The 22351-nt window shown below is 47.2% G+C and overlaps 1 protein-coding gene across 2 annotated transcripts in view; it reads left to right on the top strand.

Moving 5' to 3' along the window:
- ASTN1 (astrotactin 1) overlaps positions 1–22351 on the top strand; it is a 267479-nt gene that overhangs the window by 228986 nt on the left and 16142 nt on the right. For both annotated transcript variants that reach the window (XM_008145884.3, XM_028152060.2), the window contains exon 17: positions 21652–21920. In XM_008145884.3, coding sequence (XP_008144106.2) covers positions 21652–21920 — 269 coding nt within the window. The remainder of the gene's footprint in view (positions 1–21651; positions 21921–22351) is intronic.

The following is a 22351-nucleotide window of genomic DNA, read 5'->3' as shown; positions in this document are numbered from 1 at the left end:
GCTGTGATAGAGGGTCGCAGAGGCACCGGCCACTTCAGAGAGGGTGTCAGGAAGGCCTGAGTGGCACTTACGCTGAATTGTGGATGGTGAGCTGGAGGAAAGGCATCCCAGGAAGAGGGAATGGCCGGAACAAAGATCTGAGGTGGGGAGGCCTAATTGGGTTGGAGCAGAGTGAGCCAGGAAGCCATGGTCTGGTTGGAACCCGGAAAGGATGGGCTGGCCATGCAACACCATATAGACCCCGCTAGGATACTGGCAAGGAAGCCACTGAGGCAAAAGCCCAGTCACATGCTCTGCACGGGCTGGAGCAGCATCAAGGCCAGAGTGGACTCAGGGACACCAGTCAGGGACCTAAAACAGTGACCCTGGCATTGAACATGGAGAAGAAAGGACAGAGCGAAGGTTGTTTATGGACCAGAGGAACTTGAAGACAGGGTGGGTCTGGAGAGGGAGGAGCAAGGGAAGAGGAACTGAGATGATTCCTAGATATTTGATTGAACAAATGATGATACTAAAGTACCATTTACAAATTGGGGCCAATAGGACCGAACAGACTGGGGGAAGGTGGGGAGTAGAGCTTCATGCAGCCCTCTTGATTCTGAGTTTCCATAGAGACATCTGGGTGGAGGAGTTAGGTAGGCTGTCGGAGATGTAGGTCTGGAGTCAGAGCAGAGGCAAACACTAGAGATGCTCATGTGGGGTCTGTAGAATTCAGCCAGTACATGACCCTGGGAATGATCGAGCTCAGCGAGGGAGGAAAGCTGAGTCAGAGCGCAGCCAGGACCAAGCCTCGAGTTGCTTCCACAGGTAGAAGGCAGTGGAGGTGTCAGTGTGGGGGGAGCTGAGCAGGCGATACTGTGAAGGGCAGGCAGGGAGTGGGAGGGTGGAGGAGGTGGTGAAGAGGAGGGTGGACCACTTCTTACCCTGCTGAGCAGGGGAGTGAGATTGGTAGGTCAAATGTTATTGCCTAGTTCCCTTAAAGAATTACAAAATATTATAACTGCAAAGGCCCTGAGGAAGAATCATAACGGCATTATATATGCCAGAATTCTCCTTTGTTAGTATTGTTTACACAGTCTGTATTTCCCACCACCCTGGGAAGCAGCAGGTAGGTGGCCTGGGTGCCTTTTTGAGGGGGAGGGTTTTTGTGAGTTGCTCTCAGTCACACTGGCTTCGCTTTGCATTGTGAAACCACAGACGGCACCATGCAAAGCAGAGCTGTCCCTTGGATGTCTCCAGGGTGAGTATATGGTCCCAGATCCTCAGGATGTTGAGCCATAGGACTATTTCCCGCCTGGGACATCTGCCCACAGCCCCTGTGTCCTTGCACGAGGGCTGTCACACTCCTCCCCTGGTAGCCCAGCACCCACAGCTCCAGAGGGGGAACTGAGGTCCACACATGGAACTGCTAGTCTGCGGCTGCATAAAGAGGGGCAGACCCAGGCCTGGATCCTGGGCTTGGTCAGTGGGCATCCTTTTCTCAGCTCTGTATCTGCTTCTCCATTTGCTGGGACCAGGGAGGGCTCTGCGCTTGTCCCTTTGCCATCCCATGGGGATGCCAGAACAGACATGAGCTCATCCACTCTTAACAGAGTTGTTATGACTAGGCATTGTTAACATAATAGCAAAGAAAATAAAATCCGTGCTCTGCCCACCCCTTACTTTGCCACCACAGCCCTGGGGAGAGAATGCCATCCCACAGTTAGTGAGCACTCACTAAATACCAACTGCTAAAGATGTGTTGAATGCCTGGCCCTGTGCTAAGTGTTAGGAATACATTGACGAATAAATGCCAGGCCCTTCCCGAAGTTGTTCATCAAATATGTGGAAAGGTGTCTAGTAAACCAGAATCTACAATGAAGTGTGACATGCACTGTAAGAAACCTGAGAACAGGAAGCACCAAAGAGGAGCTCTGAGTTCAGACGGGCAGGGCTTGGAAAACCTTCCTGGAGGAGGTGTTGCAGCAGTGATGGAGGGAGTGTGGACATCAGCGGGTGGCTGCTGGGGAGAGGATATTCTAAACAGGAAAAAGGCAAGGCAGGTGAAACGTGGGGGCATGAGAACACAAACACCTGTGAAATGGGGCTAGAGGTGGCCAGGGGATGGGCCTTAGGGCCGGCTGGCCAAGCCCTAGTCTCTTATTTTTATCTTGAAACCATTGGAGAATTACTGAAGGATTTCAGTGAAGAGAGGACCTGTTCCAATTGGGCTTCAGAAGCATCCATCTGGTCATGGTGCGGAGGATGATTGCAGGACTTAAAAGCCAGAGACAGAGTGATCGGTCAGAAACATTTTGGAGGAGAGCACGTGGGAACAGCTGAAGGTCTGGATTAAAGGGGAAGAAATGTCAAGTGTAGGGTGTATGGGACAGTAATTTAGGAAAGTCATTAGTAGGTGACTCTTTGGATGTGGAGGGTGAGGATGTGGTACACTACAGGAAGGCCCACTGCAGAAGTATCCTGGGTGATGTAAATGGGACCCCTATGAGTCCTGCAGTGACCCCCCCCCCACCCGCAGTTATGGAGCAGCCAGAAGTTAAAGCTCATTAGCCCAGATGTGAAACTGGGCAAATACAGACTGCTGAGTAGCAGAACTTTTGCCTTTTATAATTTACTAGAGGCCTGGTGCATGAAAATTCATGCACTGGATGGGGCGTCCCTCAGCCCGGCCTGCCCCCTCTCACAGTCCGGGAGCCCTCAGGGGCGGGAGGCGATGCCCCCATCACACCTCTGTTGCTGCCACTGCCGGCAGCACAAGCCTTGGCCAGCACTGGTTACCTGAGCCTCAGGAGGCCCTGGGAGGCTGGGCAGCCGACATCTGAGGCTTACCTGCGCCTTGGGCATTGGCTGGGCAGTTGCCATCCGAGGCTTGCCTGCGCCTCAGGCTGGCCCTGGGCGGCTGGGGGGCTGAGGGCGGGTCTGGCTGCACCATGCACCTGGCACCACCCGGCGGGGCTGAAAGGACTGGGGGACTTTGGCGGGGCTGAGGGGACTGGGTGCCGCCATCTTGTGGCTATGGGCGCTGCCATCTTTGTAACGGCATGAGGGTCAATTTGCATATTCCCTCTTTATTAGATAGGATTATTTTTATTACTGTTTCTTCCATTGCAGCTTATATTCCGTAGAATGTTTGCTTTCTATTATAGTACAATTGTCTCTGGATGCTGACATAGCAGAGGATGCTAACTAAAGGCAGCAGACCCACCTTTCTGGGGTCTCCATCCTGGCAATATCCCACTTTTTAGTGAGCTGCAGACACATCTTGTTGAGATACAAGGGAGGAATGGGCAACCCACATTCTCTCCTGCATCCTTATCTCAGACAAGGATGTGTTGCCTTGATGGGGGCCCACGTGGAAGCACCTTCAACCCACCCGACTCATCCCTCTGCCCCAGCGCAGGGGAGAAGGGTCAACGATGACCTCCGGTTTTCAGATACCAGTTAGTCCATCTGCCACAGTAAAATCACAGTTTTCATTGAAAGCTCTTTGGATGGAGTTGAACGAGGGATGTGGTGAAGACAGAATGGTGGGGGCTGGGACTTAGGGTGGTAAAATGCACTCATCCTTCCCACAGCAGCTAGAGGTCATGTTCCATAAACATTCTGATTCTTGCCACTCTGAACATATGTTTCCTTGTTATCTTCTAATTGGTTTTTATTCTAAATTTAACACTAAACAGTTGTGGTAGCGGCTGTGAACACTGGTGTGGAAACATGTCAATTCTGGGGACTTGGGAGGCACCAGGACCTCCTCCGTGCCTCCATCCCCTCCCACATCACACCCACCTGCGTGGAGAATCAGGAGATGCTCATCGTACCCCCTCCTGCCTGTGTTGTCATGTTCATAGGTGTCAGGTTCTGGGGAGCAAAGGGAGAGGAATAACCTGAAACCTGAAGGCTACCACCAGAAGCCATGCATACTGCAGGTGAAGCCAATAGGTTGGAAGCTGCTATCAGCAGGCTTGGTGCATGAAATCTTGCCTTCCAGGGAAATGCTACAGAAATTGTTGAAAACTAAGCAGTATAAGCAATATGTGGCAATTGGGTGTTCTTGAGAAAGAGAAAGCTGGAAAGTCAGACTTTGAAGAACTCCTAGGTCTATGATGGGGAAGGAAGCCTGGTGCAGAGGGAGGAGGTGGAGCTGGGAGTTAGACTCAGTGTGACTACAGCCTCTGAGCCTTGGTGTCCTCATCTGCAAAATGGGATCATCAGGATGTTGCAGAGAATTGTCAGAACTAAGAGTTAGGGCTGGCAGAGCATCCAGCCCAGAATAGGTTCTCAAAAATGTTAATAGATTATTTTCCCAACTGGGCCCTGCAGCCCACTAATCCAACAAGATACTCTGTGAACAATGAATTCCGTATTTAGATTATTTTGGTCGACGTTGTGTGCTATATTGCCTCCCTTCTTGGAGATTTGTAACATATCAGGGGATTTTAAAGGCTTCTCAAAGGTTTACCAAAACCCTGCTTAACTTTCACTCTAGCTGCCCCTTCACATTAGACCTTGAAAATATTTTTCATTGTCTGTTTGTGTTATTCTGAGAAATGCCATTAACAAACCCTGAAAACAAAAATTATGTGAAATCTGCTTAGAAAAATTCTGAGTTTTTGTTATGTGGTTTCTAATAAGGTGAAAAGCTTTCTCTTCAAACTCCATCCAGACTTGGCACCAAATTCTCTTATTTCTTCTGAAATACTCCATTGGTTTGCCTTCATTCTCTATACATAGCTGTCACCCCAATCTGACCCCCAGAGCTCCATACCTGTGTTGTTAGGACAGTTTCCTGTCTGCCATCCATTCAAACACTCATTCATTCCAATTCAGCCTGTGTTACACACCTGACCCGTCTTCAGCAGCTGTTTCCACCCTCCACACCACTTCCTGTGGTGCCAGGCAAAGGCTCGCTCTTAACTGTTGCTTCCAGTCTAACATTCCTGTCTGCTCTTTCAGGGGTCCATTCAGTATGACCCTACCCTGTCTGTGTAACTGTACTTATGTAGATCCACTCTCAGCTTTCGGGCCACACCACCCAGGTAGCAGGCTAGCTCTGTCATAGGCTCACCCCTGATCTATTGAGCTCTCACTGTAAATACAGTGGTTTGTTATACACGAACTTATTGAATTCTCACACTCTGCTCTGAAAGATAGATACCATCATTTTCATTTCCCAGACACACAAAGTGAAGCATAGAGAACTCAGGTCCCATGGATTTCAAAGACCTGGCTCTTAACTAGCTGGTCATACTACCTCTCATAAATGGGAGGAACTCATGGGAATGGTGGAATTAATAGATTTTCTTTAGCCAGAGGCATCTAAAAACCTAAAAATACTTTGAACAGAGAATGTGAGGTTGGCCATGATGGCTTGCTCAGGGCAAACTCATTCTAGGTCTCTGTTATCACCATGTTCTCCTCTTGTAAGTCACACAGGGAATGGATATAATGTTTAATAACTTCTACTTTCCAGAATATAATATTCTTCCATATTTGAAGAAAAACACAGCCTTCGGGCATTTGTTCCAACCTCTCCATGGTTGTGGAAGGTCTTACTAGCCCCTGAAGTGATGGGTGTGCTTGGAGACAGCATTCTCCCAAAGTTGCTCATTTCTCTCCTTTGCTTCTCACCATTGACCAACAGTTCTCTGTCGTGGCCGTGGACAGTCTCTAGTGTAAAAGCAATTATATGTGCCGAGAAGGTGGAAGGGAAACAGGAGTTGCCATGTTCGCTCGCTGCCTAGGAAGGAAGATTCCTTCAGGTGGTAGTTTCAGTCCTTCTCTGACCACCTTCTTTCTCAGAACAGAGCAAAGTGTCCTTTACACACGATCCAGTTTGTCATAAATGTAGGGTCACATTGGGTTGTCAGCTTCCAGATATGACAGTGACAGATTCATCAGTCAGTCAGCAGACATCTACTAAAGACCTGTTATGTGCCCAGCACTGTACTGTGGAGAGCTCTACAGTATGATACTGACCTCAAAGAATTTGCAGTCTATTTGTGGTAGCAAGGTAACAAACATAATAACAAAAGCAATAATGCTAATAACAGCAGCTTCTTTCATTAGACATCTTGGCACTCTGCTAAGCGCTTTGAATATATTTTTTCAAGTAGAAGACAAAGTGGGGTTTAGTGAGGTCACCTTATTCAAAAATAGTATTGTAAGGAGGGTTAGGTAGGGGAGGGAACATTATAATTGGGAGAATGCTCTGATAAGGTCTGCAAGCATCTTGAGAGTTAGGCAAGTTATGTCTCTCTTTTATAGAGAGACGTGAGCAAAGCCAGAAGGAAGTAGGTGGGGAAGTGGTGTGAGGCCAGCCTGTTCTCAGGAGGGTCTGGATCCTGGCTTAGGCGGAAAGTGGGCTAGCGTTCAGGGGCCTGGAGGAAAGAGAGGAGCTTAACCAAAGTTTAATAACAAGCTTTTTGTTCTGATTGATCAGTGGGGGCAAACAGTTCAGCTAATCATTTATAGGGCAAAGTGGGAAATTTGAGGATCTATGTCTGGCCTTGTCACCAGTAAACAAAGGTAGCATCTGTGAGTCTTGTCTAAATCTCATGGGAAAGAATGGTTCTTTGCAATAAGCCATTTTTTCAGAACACAAAGAGATGACTGGATTTCTTAAGCTTTGAGTAAGTCAACACTCAATTCTCTATATGAGAGATGACAAAACTGAGCAACAGAGAGGTCAGTTACTTTGCCCAAGTTCACAGAATGATCAGTAGGAGAGGTGGAACCTATACTTGGTCTGTCTCACTCCAGGCTGTACAATCAGCCCTACGTTACGTGGTCCAGACTATACGTGTTCCTGGAGTTGGGAGAGACTGAGTGAGGGCCAGAGCAGTCACCGCAAGCTTACAGGAAGGAGATGTTCTGGAGAATGAGCAGGAGCTGATCAGGTTGTTAGGTATCGTGTGGGTTATCAGGGCAGAGCAATAAGGTAAAAAACAGAGGTGAAGGTGGCCAAGGAAATTGGTATTTTATGACATGTTAAAATCATGTGAAATTTAAATTTCAGTATCCATAAATGATGTTCTGTTGGAACATAGCCACGCCTATCGTTTAGGTAGTGTCTGTGGCTGCTTTGTCAAACACAGGCAGAGCTGAGTGGTTGCTGCAGAAAAGCCTAGAATACTTCCCATCTGGCCCTTTGCAGAGGAAGCTTGCCAGCTCCTGCTGCAGGTGGATGATCTTATGGGATCCTCTCATCCCCCGAGACCCAGTCCAACAGCTCTGTCCCCAGTGAAACCTAGGCTGGTCTAACTGTCCAAATCACCTGGTCCTTCTTTGATCCTTTTTTAAAAATAGCGCTTAATTCTGTGTGTCAGCCTAATCTCCTCTAGAAGACAGTACATCCTTTGGATGTAGGGATTACACATAATTCATTCTGGTGTGTTCAAAAGGCCGGCACAGCACCTTGTAAATAGACATTCAGTAGCTTAGTATTTGCTCTATCAGATTGAATTGAGTTCCACTTTGGGTCTTCTGACTTTTGCCTGATGTCAACCAACTATTTAATGAGAAGGAAGTCCTGGGAGGCTGGAGACAGAAGCATAAGAAGGGTCTACAAAGATTTCACTCAAAAAAACAACAAATAATGGTTACAGCCTTGAGCTGAGTACTTAGCACTATTCACATACAATTTCCACATTGGTTACTTGTTGACAACATTCCCTTTCTGCTGTTTCTCAGAGTGCAAAGTTAGATGTGCCTCAGGGACTTGGAAATGTTAAGGATCAATTCTCTCTTCCACCATCTAAAAGGGTTCTGTTCCCTGGCCTTCTTGACACCCGTTAAGGTTCTGGCATTGGGGGAAGGGGGAGCAGGTTGTATTTTGTTGGTGAGTGTGTACACGTGCACACATGCACACAGGGGCAGGCGCTCATTTCATCGTGTGGCATTATCTGTTTGACTCTAGTCTAGAACAAAGACAACATCTGAATTATCCTCCAGGACACTTGATACTGTGGGAATGATGAATAAATCCAAGGTCCTATAACTTCAAGCTTTAAAATGGAATTCATGATGTAATGTATCTTGTTTCCTGTATTTCTCTGTGTGGGTTTGATTCTAGATTGGTGCAAAGGAAAAATACCACTGGCCCCTTGATACCTAGAAAGGGTTTTTATTTTTCTCTTTTCTGTGAAATAAGAAAGAATCTAGACATTCTAGCACTCACTCCTTTCTATAATAATAAAAGAGTAATATGCTAATTAGACCAGACAGCTGAACGACCTTCCAGACATTCTTCCAGATCACCTTCTGGATGAAGCCGGGGCTGCAAGGGCCGAGTCCCTTGCATGAATTTTGTGCATTGGGACTCTAGTCTATACTAATAAAAGGGTAATATGCTAATTAGACTGGGAGACCTTCCAGGAGACCTTCCAGATGTCCTTCCAGACAAAGCCATGGTGGTAGGGCCAAGGCAGAGGCGGTTAGGGGCAAGCAGGCTGGCAATGGGGGGCAGTTGGAGGCAATCAGGCCAGCAGGCAAAGTGGATAGGGGCACTCAGGCAAGCAGGCAGGTGAGCGATTAGGAGTCAGCGGTCCTGGATTGAGAGAGAGATGTCCAACTGCCTGTGGGATCGGGCCTAAACCAGCAGTCAGACATCCCCCAAGGGGTCCCAGATTAGAGAGGGTACAGGCTGGGCTGAGGGACACACACCACCACCCCCCATGCACGAATTTTGTGCACTGGGCCACTAGTCTATATATATAAAATGCTAAGCTGGTAGGTGTGACGCACACTGACCACCATGGGGCAGATGCTTAACACAGGAGCTGCTGAGTAACAGCTCTCTCGCACTCCAGGACCCCTCGGGGGATGTCAGACTGCTGGTTTTGGCCCAATCCCACAGGCCAGGTCGAAGGACCCCAACTGCCAGAGGGACCCCGCTCACTCTGCAGATGCCTTTCATGCCCCCATGCCCAATCCCGCCCCACTGGCCACCTTCTAATTAATTTCCTTTCAATGTGCACAAATCCGTGCTCCAGGCCTCTAGTGTGTTATAAATATTTATTTAAGACATGGAATGGGGTCCCTTAAATGCTGCCTTTTATATGCCATCTACCCCATGTCAGTGCCCTCCAAGTAATAGTGCATTTGGGGAGAACTGCTTTATAAGTAGAAAGGTCGACTTGGGGGATCAGAACTTCCTCTTGTCTCACTTGTGTAGACTTTTTCCTTAAAGTGGTTAAAGCTCAGCATGATCACAGCATCTTTTCTACCCATCCCCCCCAACCATTCATTGAAATATCATCCATAAATAATAGAGTTGTTTAGTTTTGCCAAACAGTAATGATGCCTAAGGAGTCTACTGCCCACTTTTATCTCTTTTACATATTGGGGCTACTTTTAGAATGTTTAAAAAGTATTCTGACAGTATTTAGAAAGTAAATTATTCTTGCTTAGGATGGAGATCGGAAGACTGCCTAAGTCAGAATTACTTGGTGTGCCTGATAAGATGCAGGTTCCTGGCTCCTCCCCACTGACTTAGGGAAATACCGAGAAGCTCAGATCACAGAATAATAGAAGTTGAACATTTGGCTGTTAAAAGGGACTTGAACCCATGCTTCTGAATGGCTCTGCCTGCTAGGATATCGCTGGCAAGTGGTTGTCTGGTATCCACATGAATACTTCTGCTAGGCCAGAGCTCGCCATCTCCAAGGCTGCCCACCTCCTTGGCTTCAGCTGTAAGTTATTACCAAAACTAGAGGTCCGATGTACGAAATTCGTGCAAGAGTAGGCCTTCCTTCCCCCAGCTGCTGGCACCAGCTTCCCTCTGGCACCCAGGACCCAGGCTTCCCTCCTGCACCTGGAACCTGGGCTTCCCTCTCGCCTCCAGCAGGCACCCGGGACCCAGGCTTCCCTCGCAGCCCTGGCTTCATCCGGAAGGTTATCTGGAAGGATGTCTGGTATAATTAGCATATTATGCTTTTATTATTATAGATGGTCTCCAGAGGAATCAAGAGTCTTGCTTTAGCCTCGGCGTATCCTCCAGAGTAGATTTTAAAACCTTCTCCCGATTATGCCCAAAGCCTCTCTCCCATGCCTCTGATATCACTCTTCTCCTGTCGTCTACTTTTCTATCCACTTCCCCAACCATGTACAGTAGAAAATGAGCTTTATTTCTTATTTATCTGTGTATATGAGTACTGAGTACTGTACCTGACATAATAGGTGCTCGATGAAAATTTGTGGTTCTATAAACTCATCCTCTTATCGTTTCCTCCCTTGGATCTTAACTCCACTCTCTGAGATACACAAAATTCACGTGGTTCCACTTCTGCATGACAACCCTTCAGATATTTACAGAGAGAACTGCTAAGCCTGCTTCCGAATCTCCTTGTCTCCATCCCAAACTGCCCCAGTTCCTATGACACTGTCTCCAGGTGACCTGCAATCCTGACAGTCCACCCTTTTGTCAGATCTCTATCTACTTGGGTCACCCCGAACTGAACCAACTCATGGTGTGTAGCTTGAGGCAGCTATTTCTCTCCATCACCTTGGTCTCACCACACTCTCTTAATACAATTGGAGATATAACAGTTGGCCTGGCAGCATGCTCCCCTCATTGCCAGGCTCTTCATCTTGTAACCTTTGCTTTCCCAAGCATCCTGCTGTTTTTGCCATTTACAAATGGTGTTGCAACCAGGCCGAGCCATTGAGCCTCTCGCAAACCAGTGTGGGTGCAGCTCTCATAACGAGAGTATTATTAAGGTTGGACAGGCAGCTGCAGAGACCAGTGTCTGAGAACAGAGGGCATGCACGGGTCACTGAGGGGTGAAAGAACCCGGTCCACTCAGTGCATTTTAAACTCACGAGATGAGGACCAAGAGATGAGGAACTTGTGCAGAATCCAAAATTGCCACCAGGAGCCAGTCTATTAGAGCTGGTGGCTCCAATGGGCAGGAAGGCAGCATAAGTCTCAGTGAGGCAAAGCTAAGTGGTAACAGACTTTAAGTTCTGTCATACGTAGTTAATTTGCAGAATAAATTGGTCGGGGCAGCAAAAGGATTTAACATCTGAATTCATTTGAAAAACAGAAGCTAGATGAGTATCGAGAGGAAAATGGAGACATTACAACATTCCCTTGCTGGCTGGAGTGGTATTATTAATGAATAATATTTTTATTAAAAATTTCTAGATTGTTTGATAGTTAAAATATTTATAAGATGGACTCTGCAGCAGCTCAGCAAGGCATTGAACCTCTCTGGCTGGGGAGCCATATAAGCCCCAAGTGACTCCCTGCATCTCATTCAGGTGAGCATCTTCCCACATCTACTCACACCCACACCTTCTGTGTACACGGGTGTGCAGCTGAGGTTTTGCCATTTCAGAATTGACCAGGGATTTCCCTAGATGATGCTCCTCTTCTCCAGGTTTGAAGCCAGAAAGAGAAAGAGATGACTAGGCGGGAGCTGGAGCATACAGGTGAGGAGGTGGAATCAATGTGTAAGGGTGAAATGGAGCCAGGTAGAGAATGTTGCTGCCTGGTGGTTTTGGCAAAGCTAAAGGACTCCTTGGCGCTCCCCTAGCGGATAAGTAGTGCCGCGTGCTACATAGAGGGAAACCTCATTAATCCGAGTGTGGATAAAGCAGGAGCTCAGGGAGACCCCCAGTGGAGCCCTCAATGCTAGCAGAGGCTGAAGCTGGTGCTGGGAGCTCCCTTTCCTCTGCACCCTCTCTGTTTCTATATTTTTTCTGGCCTATCTTCTTGAGTTTTCCTGGCTCCCTCTTCGGGGAGATGAAGTCGGGGAGACACCTGCCCCTGAGAGGTGTGGGGGTGCACACTGGCTCAGCCTCCGAAATAGGAAAACCCAGAGCACAGAAGAAAAAGCCTTGCCGAAACCGGTTTGGCTCAGTGGATAGAGCGTCGGCCTGTGGACTGAAGGGTCCCAGGTTTGATTCTGGTCAAGGGCATGTACCTTGGTTGCGGGCACATCCCCAGTGTGGGGTGTTTCAGGAGGCAGCTGATCGATGTTTCTAGCTCTCTATCCCTCTACCTTCCTCTCTGTAAAAAATCAATAAAATATATTTTTTTAAAAAAAGAAAAAGCCTTAATCTCCAGGCAAGTGCACAGCCATTCACATGGACTCTCTGCTAATGGAGATTTGGCAGTAGTAGCCCGCAGGTGTTCCCCATTTCCACCTCTCAGTCTGGTCCTCTCCTCTCCCTCTCTCCATGCCGCTCCATCCATGGCCAATTAGCAGGGATAACCCAGTGCATCTCTGCACATCCGAAGCCTGTGACTCTGAATCTATTTGTCAGGTTTATTTGATGTTGACAAGAGGCCACACAGCCGCTGCTGGGCCTTGGGATGCTGATGGAGCGGAAACTTCTTCCAGTCATGCCTACACCTTGGCTGGAAGTCCAGGGGATGGACAGTAGCTCCCAAAAGGCCAGCCAATGCATCGTCACTAGCTGTGGTCAGGGGAGGGCTCACAGTCAGTGTCACCATGTTGAAGGCTATGGACACTGCAGTGGGTTGAATAATGTTTCCTTAAAATTCATACCACCTGGAGCCTCAGAATGCAAGCCCTGCTTATTTGGAAGCAGGATCTTTGCAGATGTAATTATGTTGAGATGAGGTCATACTTACAGTGAGCCCTAAACCCAATGACGGGTGTCTTTATAAGAGCAAAAAGAGGGGGATTTGGACATAGACACACACAGAGGCCTAGATTGGGGTGATGTAGCTACAAGCCAGGGAACCCCAGAGGATGCTAGGAATGCAGGCACCACCAGAAGCTGGAAGAGGTAGGGCAGGGTCTTCCCTCAAGTCTTTGGGGGAGCATGGCCCTGCCAGCCCCTGGATTTCAGGCTCTCAGCCTGCAGACTGGAGCAATACATTATTGTTGTTTTAAGCCACTCAGTTGGCAATGTGTTAGGGCAGCCCTAGGAAACTAAGAAAAAGAGACTTAGTGAGGACAGAAACCTTGGTGACCCACTCAGAGTCCCATGAAAGGCATTTGGTGAATAAAGAAATGGGACCACAAGAGGCAAGTGAAAAATAGGCAGCATGTAAACATTACAGAGGGTGGGTGTTAGATAATACGTGAACCAATTTATTGCAATTCAGCCAAGACTGAGGAAGTGTTTGCAGAGTATCAGATGCTTGGCTCCAGGGACACACGATGAGTAAGACCCCACCCTGGAAACAGACAAGACATGAAGGCAGACTTAGTCTGACACAAGTGAGGTCAGTGCTCTGCTAGACACGGGCATGAAGGACCCATGGAATCACTTCTGGCAAAGGCAGGAGTGGAGGGCACTCAAATATTTGGAGGGAGGGAGACAGGAAAGACAGACATTTTGAGGGGTGGGGAGAACAATGAAATCAGCCCAGTCTACCACACCCCTGGCACTTAGTAAGCTCCTCTGGATCCTTCCTGCTGAGCCTGGCCTGGCCTTTGTGGCGAACCCTAATGAGGCTTTGGGTTGTCACTTGAGGAGTTGCAGGCAAAGACTAGGAAGAGCTCAAGTCCCTTTGCTTCTTTCCATCCCTAAATATTTGTTGAATTCTTACCAACTACAGGGCATTGGGTGAGAGTCATGGCAGTCCACCAAGAATAAGGCAGCTCTTGCCCCTGGGACTCACAATCTAGCTCAGATTTTCAACCGGTGTGCTGCAGATTTTTAAAACATACAATACCTGACTATTTAGGAGCCCTAACCTCTTTTTCCTTAGATTGTCAAATAAAAAAAATGACAACAGCCAACACAACAATAGACAGCCCATGTGAATGAATCAAAATTATACTTATTTTATTTGAGCAGAAAGATATATATTTTTTTTCTGTTGCAGAATTTTAGTAATTAGTTTATGTGTGCCATGAAATGAAAGAGTTTGAAAATGCTGGTCTAAGAAGGGCTCATTTTTTAAGTCAATGCTTCAGTTACTTGGATTTTGTTTCTGTGCGTCTTGAGACCTATGGGCTGTGTGGAGTTGGGTGTCCAAGCAGTGGTTGCATCTCTCAGCTGTCCTCACCGTTTCCTCCTCACACAAAGGTCAAGATTGGACAGGGGGTCACAGCTCAACAAAGGCTATCTTTGTGTTATTAATTCCTTGGGAGGTGCTGCCATCCGGCTGTTTGACTCAACCTCTTATCCGAAACGGAATTTCACTATGACTGACCAAAAAGACGCTGATAGAGGCTTTGACAAGTTTCATCCATTTGTCATTAAATTAATTGTTCCCAGGCCAGAGTGGACTACCAACGCTGGGCAAAGAGAAAGCACTATGCTTACACCAAAACTTCAATTTCACATTAACCTAATTAGCCAGGAACCTCAACCAGGCAATCATTGGTTTGATAACACGGCCATTAAGAGGAGGCAATCTTAACAAAACGGAACCTTATACTATTGATCAATTCTTAAATTGCCATTTGGGCTGTAGGTACCATTTTATTTCTGTCTCCCACAGCTTCCAAATCTGCATAGTCATAATTGATGAATAAAATTATCACCTTGGAGGCACCTTGGGGAAAGGTTTAATCCTGTTTCGTAGGCAGTGCTTCATGGGACAGGCAGAAAATCGGAAAACTGCATTTTTAGAGAAGGAATGTGTCAACAAGGATTGGAGGAAACGTAAGCATTTTCTGGCTAAGTATCAATTAAAGAAAAATTCAATTTTCCAAAAGACACCTTTTCTTGAGCCTCCCAGGTAATGGCGCTTTGCTGTGGTTCGTAGTGGGTATTGATGACCGCTAATTACCACACTGGACCTCCCCACACCCAGAGATGCTGCTCATGCTTATAACAAAGACCATCTGCTATTTCCAGAAACTTCCCGAAGAAATACCAAAGCACTAGATCTGAAGTGCACAGTAACTTTAATTTTAGAACAGAAAATAAGGCTACATCCTGACAAAGGATTTAAAAAATTTTTAATTCAGTTTTAGGAAAGGACAAGAATATAAATTCTTTGGAGTTGGGGCTTTTTCTGGACATGGTGAACAGTTGTGAGCCAGTGGTTTTCTAGTATTTAATCCCCAAAGAAAGATGTGCTTCCTCTGAGCTATGGGAGTGCTGAGTGTGTGGCTGGAAGTGTGGATGGGGCCCTGTGTGCAGGCTGAGACTGGGCGAAGTAGAAACCTGCAGAAGACGCAGGTGTTCATGTTTCATCCTTGTAGCCATCCTGGTTCCAGGTGCCTTTTCTCTCTCGCTATCACAACCACTGCCTTTTTTGCTGGTGACATAGAACATGTGATTCTGAATCTCAGTATGACTGCTGTCACCCCACTCCACCCACACAGTGATGCATCTCCCATCTCAGCCACCTTTGGTACCCAGAGCCTTATAGGCCCAAAACACCAGCCAGGCCCTTTGTCACTTTGTGACATTCGTGGCTATAACCTTCTCACATTTTCTAGTCGCAAAAGAACTACTGCCTACTCGTCCGCATCATAGTTGGCTTCTCCTTTTATTAAGCTTAAGTCCTTCAGTCCCAAGGTAGTGAATTACCCAATGCACATTAATGAATTTTGAAATGCAAGTGTAGGTTTCACAAAATTTGCACAACATACTTTTGTCAGTATTTCCCTCAATCTTTGTAACTAGATGATATCTGGCCCATGCCCACTTGTACCTGAAAGCAGCGGAACCCACTCTGGATTGATTCCCCTCTTCTTTGAAGAAAACTAGACCATCTCAAAAGCACCCAGGCCAGTCATACAAGAAAGGAATTTAAACCCCGCCTGTCCAGTGAGTACCTGCAGAACACAGACAATTGTCACTTTGTACACAGGTCATTCTAAGTGATTTATTAATTCAACGAACACTTGTAGGCATTCAGTAAATATTTGTATAATGAATTGTTGAATGTATTAGGCATTCGACAATGTGGGATATTACAGTGAAGAACGAGATGTAATTTCTCCCCTCAAGGAGCCACCATGTGATAGGGTGGCTGGGGCCAGGGCACGTAAGTAGACAGGCATTGCAAGAATAATTAAATTTGGAGCATACTCACTATGTCCCGGGCGCTGCTAAACTCTCTTCATGAAATACACCATTCATCTTTACCACAGCCTTATTAAATCAGGTCAGCTATCTCTTTTTTTATGTATGAGAGAGCCCAGGCCCAGAAAGGTTAAGAAACTCGCCTTAAATTACACAGCTAGCAAGTGGGAGGGTCAGAAATCAAACCAGGCAGCCTGACTGAGACCTCACACTTTAGACTGCATTGCTCAGGGGCAGCAGTGGGCCAGCAGAGAGGTGGATGGCTGGGGGTAAAGGATGTGCTTAAGGAGCCTGGGTGATGGACTGGGAGAGTAGGACAGAACCAGCAGTGCAGCCACGATTTCTGCCTCTAGCACCTAGGAAGTCGGTGCCTTTGTTGAACTGGGACCTGCAAAGAGGACAGATGTTGGGGCAATTGTGGAGGAAATGTGGATGGCAGTTGGGGGCACATTGATTGAGGTGCCTGCTGGACAGACATCTGAGTGGATTTCTGAACAAGCATGTTAAGGTTCTGGTAAATGTGGAGGAGACCGGGCTGGAGATGTGGAGTTGGCTGTCATCAGAATAATGCTTTGTTCCTTCTGCTTGTTTGAAGCTTGGGTGAGTGGCTAGAGACTGTTCACAAATGCTTTGGTTTTATTATGTTTGACTGCTTTAAAAAAATTGAATCTCTTATCATGACTTAATATATTCCACCCTTTCCCCTTCAATATATATATATGGAGAGATGGATGGATGGGTGGGGGTGGGTGGGTGGGTGAGTGGGTGGATGGATGGATAGATAGATAATAGTAGGTAATAGGTAGATGGTAGATATAGATGGTAGTTATAGATGGGTGATAGATATGGATCTATACACCTAAACTAGGCAAGGTGTCAAAGATAAGGAAGACACCCCAGGGTGCTCATTATCTCACATAGAGACATAGAGATGGAGAGAAGTGGCTGGTTCATGCCCTATCCTTTTCCTCTAATTATTAATCCACTAGAGGCCCAGTGCACGAATTCATGCACCAGTGGGTTCCTCAGCCTGGTCTGCGGGATCAGGCTGAAATCGACTCTCCGACATCCCCTGAGAGGTCCCGGATTGCGAGACGGCACAGGCCAGGCCAAGGAACCCCACTGGTACACGATCAGGACCGGGATCAGGGAGAGATGCCGGAGGTTGGCCAGCCAGGGAGGGACCATGGGAGTGCTCCAGGGCGTGTTGGGCCCATCTCGCTCAGTCCCAATCGGCAGGACCCCAGCAGCAAGCTAACCTACAGGTTGGAGTGTCTGCCTTCTGGTGATCAGTGCACGTCATAGCAAGTGGTTGAGCGGCCTTAGCATATTACGCTTTGATTGGTTTAACGGCTGACTAGCCAACTGGACACTTAGCATATTAGGCTTTTATTATATAGGATTGTACTCTATTTTGCTCAGAGAGTGTGTCCCTTGGCAGGTCTGGGAGTTCAGATTAAGTCATCCAGAGTCACTGAATCTCCTCTGAGATTGATTCCGCCCGGATGCCTGGACAGAAATGTGACTTCAGATGACTCAGGACACCTGTGTGAACCATAAGGGGTGGAGATGGGGGTAGCACCTGCAGTGGGGGTGTTGGTGGGCTCAGGGCTCAGTGTGCTGTGGCCATGCGCTGTTTGCTTGCTCTGTGTCAAACTGTCTCTCCTGAGGATCCACGCCATCTCCAGAAGCTGAGCTCTGACTAGCTTGCATCTGAATCCTCGCTGCCTAATGAACTGCCTCTGAAGCTCTGGCTGTGATGTCATTAGCATCGCATTGCCTTGGGCACCAACTTGAGAGAGGGAGTCTTACAGCAGCCCCAGAATCCTACAAGAATTGTACCAATTTACTTCATAACCACTCATTCACCTTGGTGACCTGTCAGTTCCCACCAGCACAGCGGGCCAGCATGAGGATGGCTCAGTCACTTTTATCATCATGAGGCCAGGTGGGTCAATATGTACCTGCCCACGGCCATGAGCACGGCCACAGTGAGATTTTGAACATCAGGAAGGCCAGTATTGTCATACCACGATATTCTGGGGGGGAAATTCATCCACTGTGTGCCGTAGGTACAGTTTTAGCCTCAAGCAAATGGCATTTATCTATAGCAAACTGTACTTTCAGAATGCTTTGCAGTTTGGGGGCTGTGAACTACATTTCAGGTTGGCTCTTCTTCCGCTTGTGAGAAACCTGAGTGCCCTGGCTGGACCCCAGCGCCTCCCCTGTGAGCAGTGGGGTGGGTTCTGCAAACAGGTGAAAGGAGGCCACAACCACACCCGGTATCCTCCATCAGAAGGCACCTAGGCTAATGGTAATCTTTTAAGACCTTAATTGTAGCTTATTTCTTATGTCCAGAGACTGTGTACTTGTTGAAATAGAATATTCATTTTAGTAAGAGACACTGTAGTGTCAAATTACTAGAGCATTTCTACCCAGGATCGAGATGGCGGAAGGGGGCAGAAGCACCCAAGGGCTGTAACTGGAGTGGGCAACAGAACCATAAGGAAATGGGGCAGAGTCTCCTCCCTACCACTCTCCACACACAGACCCCTCTCACACCCACGCCAGCATGAGGGGAGGTAAAGCAAGTGTCAAAGATCAGGCTCTGCTGAAGCTTTTAGGATTTGGACGAGCTTCACTTGCCACAGATGTGATGGTTATAAGTGCTCTCTTCGGGTAAAGGGAGATTTATCTGGCTTTCCACCGGACTCCATCATTTTAAGGAGCATTTCCCAATTGTATCTTTAACCGCGCATGGAAAATGTTTCCTCCTTGAAAAATCTCTCACACACTCATCTCTATTCTTTGCCGGAGTCTTTCGGGAGTTCACTGTTCATCACTTCTGTGTAAATCCAGCTCCTCTCTAGGCAGCTCCATCCTGCCTGGTGGGAGGACTGGCAGGGCGGCTAGTCTTGGTCTCGGGTGGGGCTCGCTCTTCTGGACTGGTACAGTTTCAGGAGAGGGCAAACTTGATTCTGAATTACAACAAGAGTTGGGTGGCTTCCCACCATATTCTTTTGCACCCTCCTTCCCTTGCCTCTCTTCTCCCTAGCCTTGTACCTGTCCAGGACTGAAAGATATAGGGGGTGGGGAGAGGGAGTGCTGCATCTTGATTTCTTAAATTTTTCATTGAATTTATTGGGATAACATTGCTTAATAAAATTATATAGGTTTTGGATTAGCATCTCGATTTTAATTTGGAAAGCCAGAAGACAGCAGCAAAGGGAGCAGCCTCTCAAATGTTCACAGCAATTAAAGCCTTAATGATAGATTGCTGGAGGGCTGGAGGCTGTCACTCGGCTCCAGATTGTGTGGGGTCGCAGTGCCCTCTAGTGTCAGACGTGAACATCCTGAATAGTGACCTGAGTTCTATACAAGGTTATGGATGTAGGAGGTGAGGGGGGCATTCCTGGGTATTTGAGGATTAAAGGTGAGAGAAAAGGTTTTTCGTGGCATCCTATTCTCCCCCTAAAGCAAATTATACTCCGCGTGAATAATATGGAGGGGGATTTTTATTTTCTCCTGTAGTTTTGTTTTCCCTTGATTATCTTGTATCTCTCACTGTTATTTTTCTCCTTAGAATAAGTTGGATGGCATTGTTTTACTCATTAATGTTGTATTAATTGCTAGAGAAAAATTGTGCCACTACAATTTTTTTTTTTAAGTAACCATGTGGTACTTTTCCATAAGTTTATTTTCTGTGATGCCTAAGTGGTCACAGAATGTATTACCATTTGTTTCCTCTCACAGAAGTCATTTTAGACTTGCTATCACCACCTAGTGGTTACTTTGTAGAAACCTTTTCTAGCCTCTGTGTTGAAGACCTCAACCAGGAGGGCTGTGGGCTGATCATGAATTGCAATGCATCTGATTCTAAGGGGCCTGAGGGCCAACCAGAAGACCTTCCAGCTCTCTGGTGAGGCTGGAAAGGCAAAACTTTAAAACTCTTATCTTGAAAAGAAGCACTGTATCTTTACTGTTCGTTTTTTAAAATTTCACTCACTTCCCCAATGAATGAAGGCCTGTTTTTCTAGAAATAACATCAAGAATTCAAAAACCTTATCCCACCCCACTTATCCTTGCCAGGAGCTGGGTGAGGACTTTACAAACACTCCCAGCCATGAGTTACAAAAGCCTGAATGTCCATCAAGATTTACACGTTGTTTGGAGTGACTTTGGAGCTAGCTGGTGTGGGCTCCTGGGTCTCCTATTTAATAACTTCAGTCTTGGGTTTGGTGTGTGCAGGAATGTAGTTATCTAGAAAATCCAGGAAGGGCTTGAGCTCAACTCTAGATCCCTTATTAAACCGATGCAAATGTGAAATAAATTATATCCTACATTGATAGTCACTGAGTGAGCCCTTTGCCTTAGCATGCATGAGGAGCCCACGTCCATGGAGCTGCGGGGTAGAAATGCCTCATCTGCATAATGAGATGCTCATCTGCAAAACAGCAATGCTGCAGTGCCTCGTATCACACAGCAAACAAGAGGGGGAGAGCGAGCACTGCCTGGACCCCACAAGAGAGAAGTCTGCTATGAAGTCAATGAGTCATATCTCGCAATCACCTTCTGGAACCACTTTGCAAAGCCTTCCTACCAGACCCCCCAAAGATCTGGCCCATCAAACATCGCATTCTCGTTGTGAGAGGACAAAATGGATGGCCTATCCGCCCATTGTTTCCAAAAGCCCAGTGACCTCCCTGCAACTGTTTCATGTTTGGGGCTACAAAGGGTCAGGGAACTCTTAAGGAACTAGGGCTTTTTGCCAGCAGACTCTACTTCCATCTCCCATAGAATTAATAAGTAGAAAATCATGAAGGCTTGGAAAAGAAATACCAAGCAGTGCTTTATTCCACAGGGGACAAACTGTTACTTTTTGGTAGGCATTTCCAATGTCTGTCACCAAAAATAAATCAAGAGCCCCCCAACTCCCTTTTACGTATCAATCAGGGTGGTATGGACCCATTTCTCAGGCTTTGGAGTGAAAATATTTTTTAAAAAGGCAAACTTCCTTTCACATCTTCATTACATTAATTAATAATGAAGCTGAGATGTCCTGTGACAGAATTGGATTCAAATTTCAGATCTCACAATACAGTAGCTGTGAGCTTGAGGCTCTTGGCCTGACTTTTCTCATCTATAAAATGGGTGTAATGATAGAATTCCATGCAAAGAGCTGGTGTAAAGCTGGTTATGATCAGATACCACATTCCTGGTATATACAGGCGCGTTAAACCTTACTTATAGGTATGGTTAAAACTATGATGATGATTATTTGCATCTACTTAGCCACCATCATGTGCTTTAAAATCGTTCTGGCCTTTATTCATTAGCAATGCTAGAGCGAGTACTGTTCAGACCTTCATTCTCTGGATGCAGAACTGTCACTGCTGTTACTGCTTGCATTATGGATGACAGTCATGGACCTGTACACAAACTGCAGAAGCATCCCCGAGAGGATCAGTGGGGCTGATGCTGCCCAGCCAGGAAACAGCCTGCTCTCCCAGTGGGGGAATCTGGGAGGAGGGGTTCCCTAGATTGAGCCAGATGACAGAATCACATTCTTACCCCCTCTGTGACATTTCCTGACCTCTCCAGGATTTGACTCCGGTGCTCAGGACCATGAAGCCATGCAGTCCTTGCTCCTCCCTCCCTCACTGTTCCTTTTCCATCTGTGTCTGGCAGGGAACTCCCCATCTGACGAGTCAGAGGAGCGGGAAAGAGACCCCAAGGTGCTAACGTTCCCAGAATACATCACCAGCCTGTCAGAGTCTGGCACCAAGCGCATGGCAGCTGGAGTCCGCATGGAGTGCCAGAGCAAGGGACGGTGCCCCTCGTCCTGCCCATTGTGCCATGTGACATCCAGCCCTGACATCCCTGCCGAGCCGGTTCTGCTGGAGGTGACCAGAGCAGCCCCCATCTATGAACTGGTGCCCAATAACCAGACCCAGCGGGTAAGAGGCCTGGGACTCTTGGTTCAGGGAGGCAACAACAGAGGGCATTGCCGATGGCCCGAGGAGGTGACGGGTGCAGCTGAGCCCATGCTAGACTATGGATAGTGAGACTTTTTGTTTAGCTAATCTAAGCACCTATTTTCTTATATTTGCATATTAATTCAAGTCAATGCATTCACAACTCCCATAGTAATGACTCAGGAGTCACAATTGAACATTGGGTAGGGTTTTGAGCACCAGGAGCTGGAAGGAAAAAGATAGATAGGGAGCATAGCGGTTTGCAGTCACCAAAGTCATTGTTCAGAAAGCCTCGGGGGACAGTCGTGGGAGGAGTTCAGCTCTGCCCCCTCTTGTTGGCTGCTGCAGTGAGAGTAGCAGGAGCACATTGGACACCCGAGCCAGAAGGGGGTGGTTTCTCACCCATCACTCTG

This window comes from Eptesicus fuscus, chromosome 22 (genome assembly GCF_027574615.1).
Source record: "Eptesicus fuscus isolate TK198812 chromosome 22, DD_ASM_mEF_20220401, whole genome shotgun sequence".
Classification (NCBI taxonomy): Eukaryota; Metazoa; Chordata; class Mammalia; order Chiroptera; family Vespertilionidae; genus Eptesicus; species Eptesicus fuscus.
This window is presented reverse-complemented; position numbering and strand designations above follow the sequence as displayed.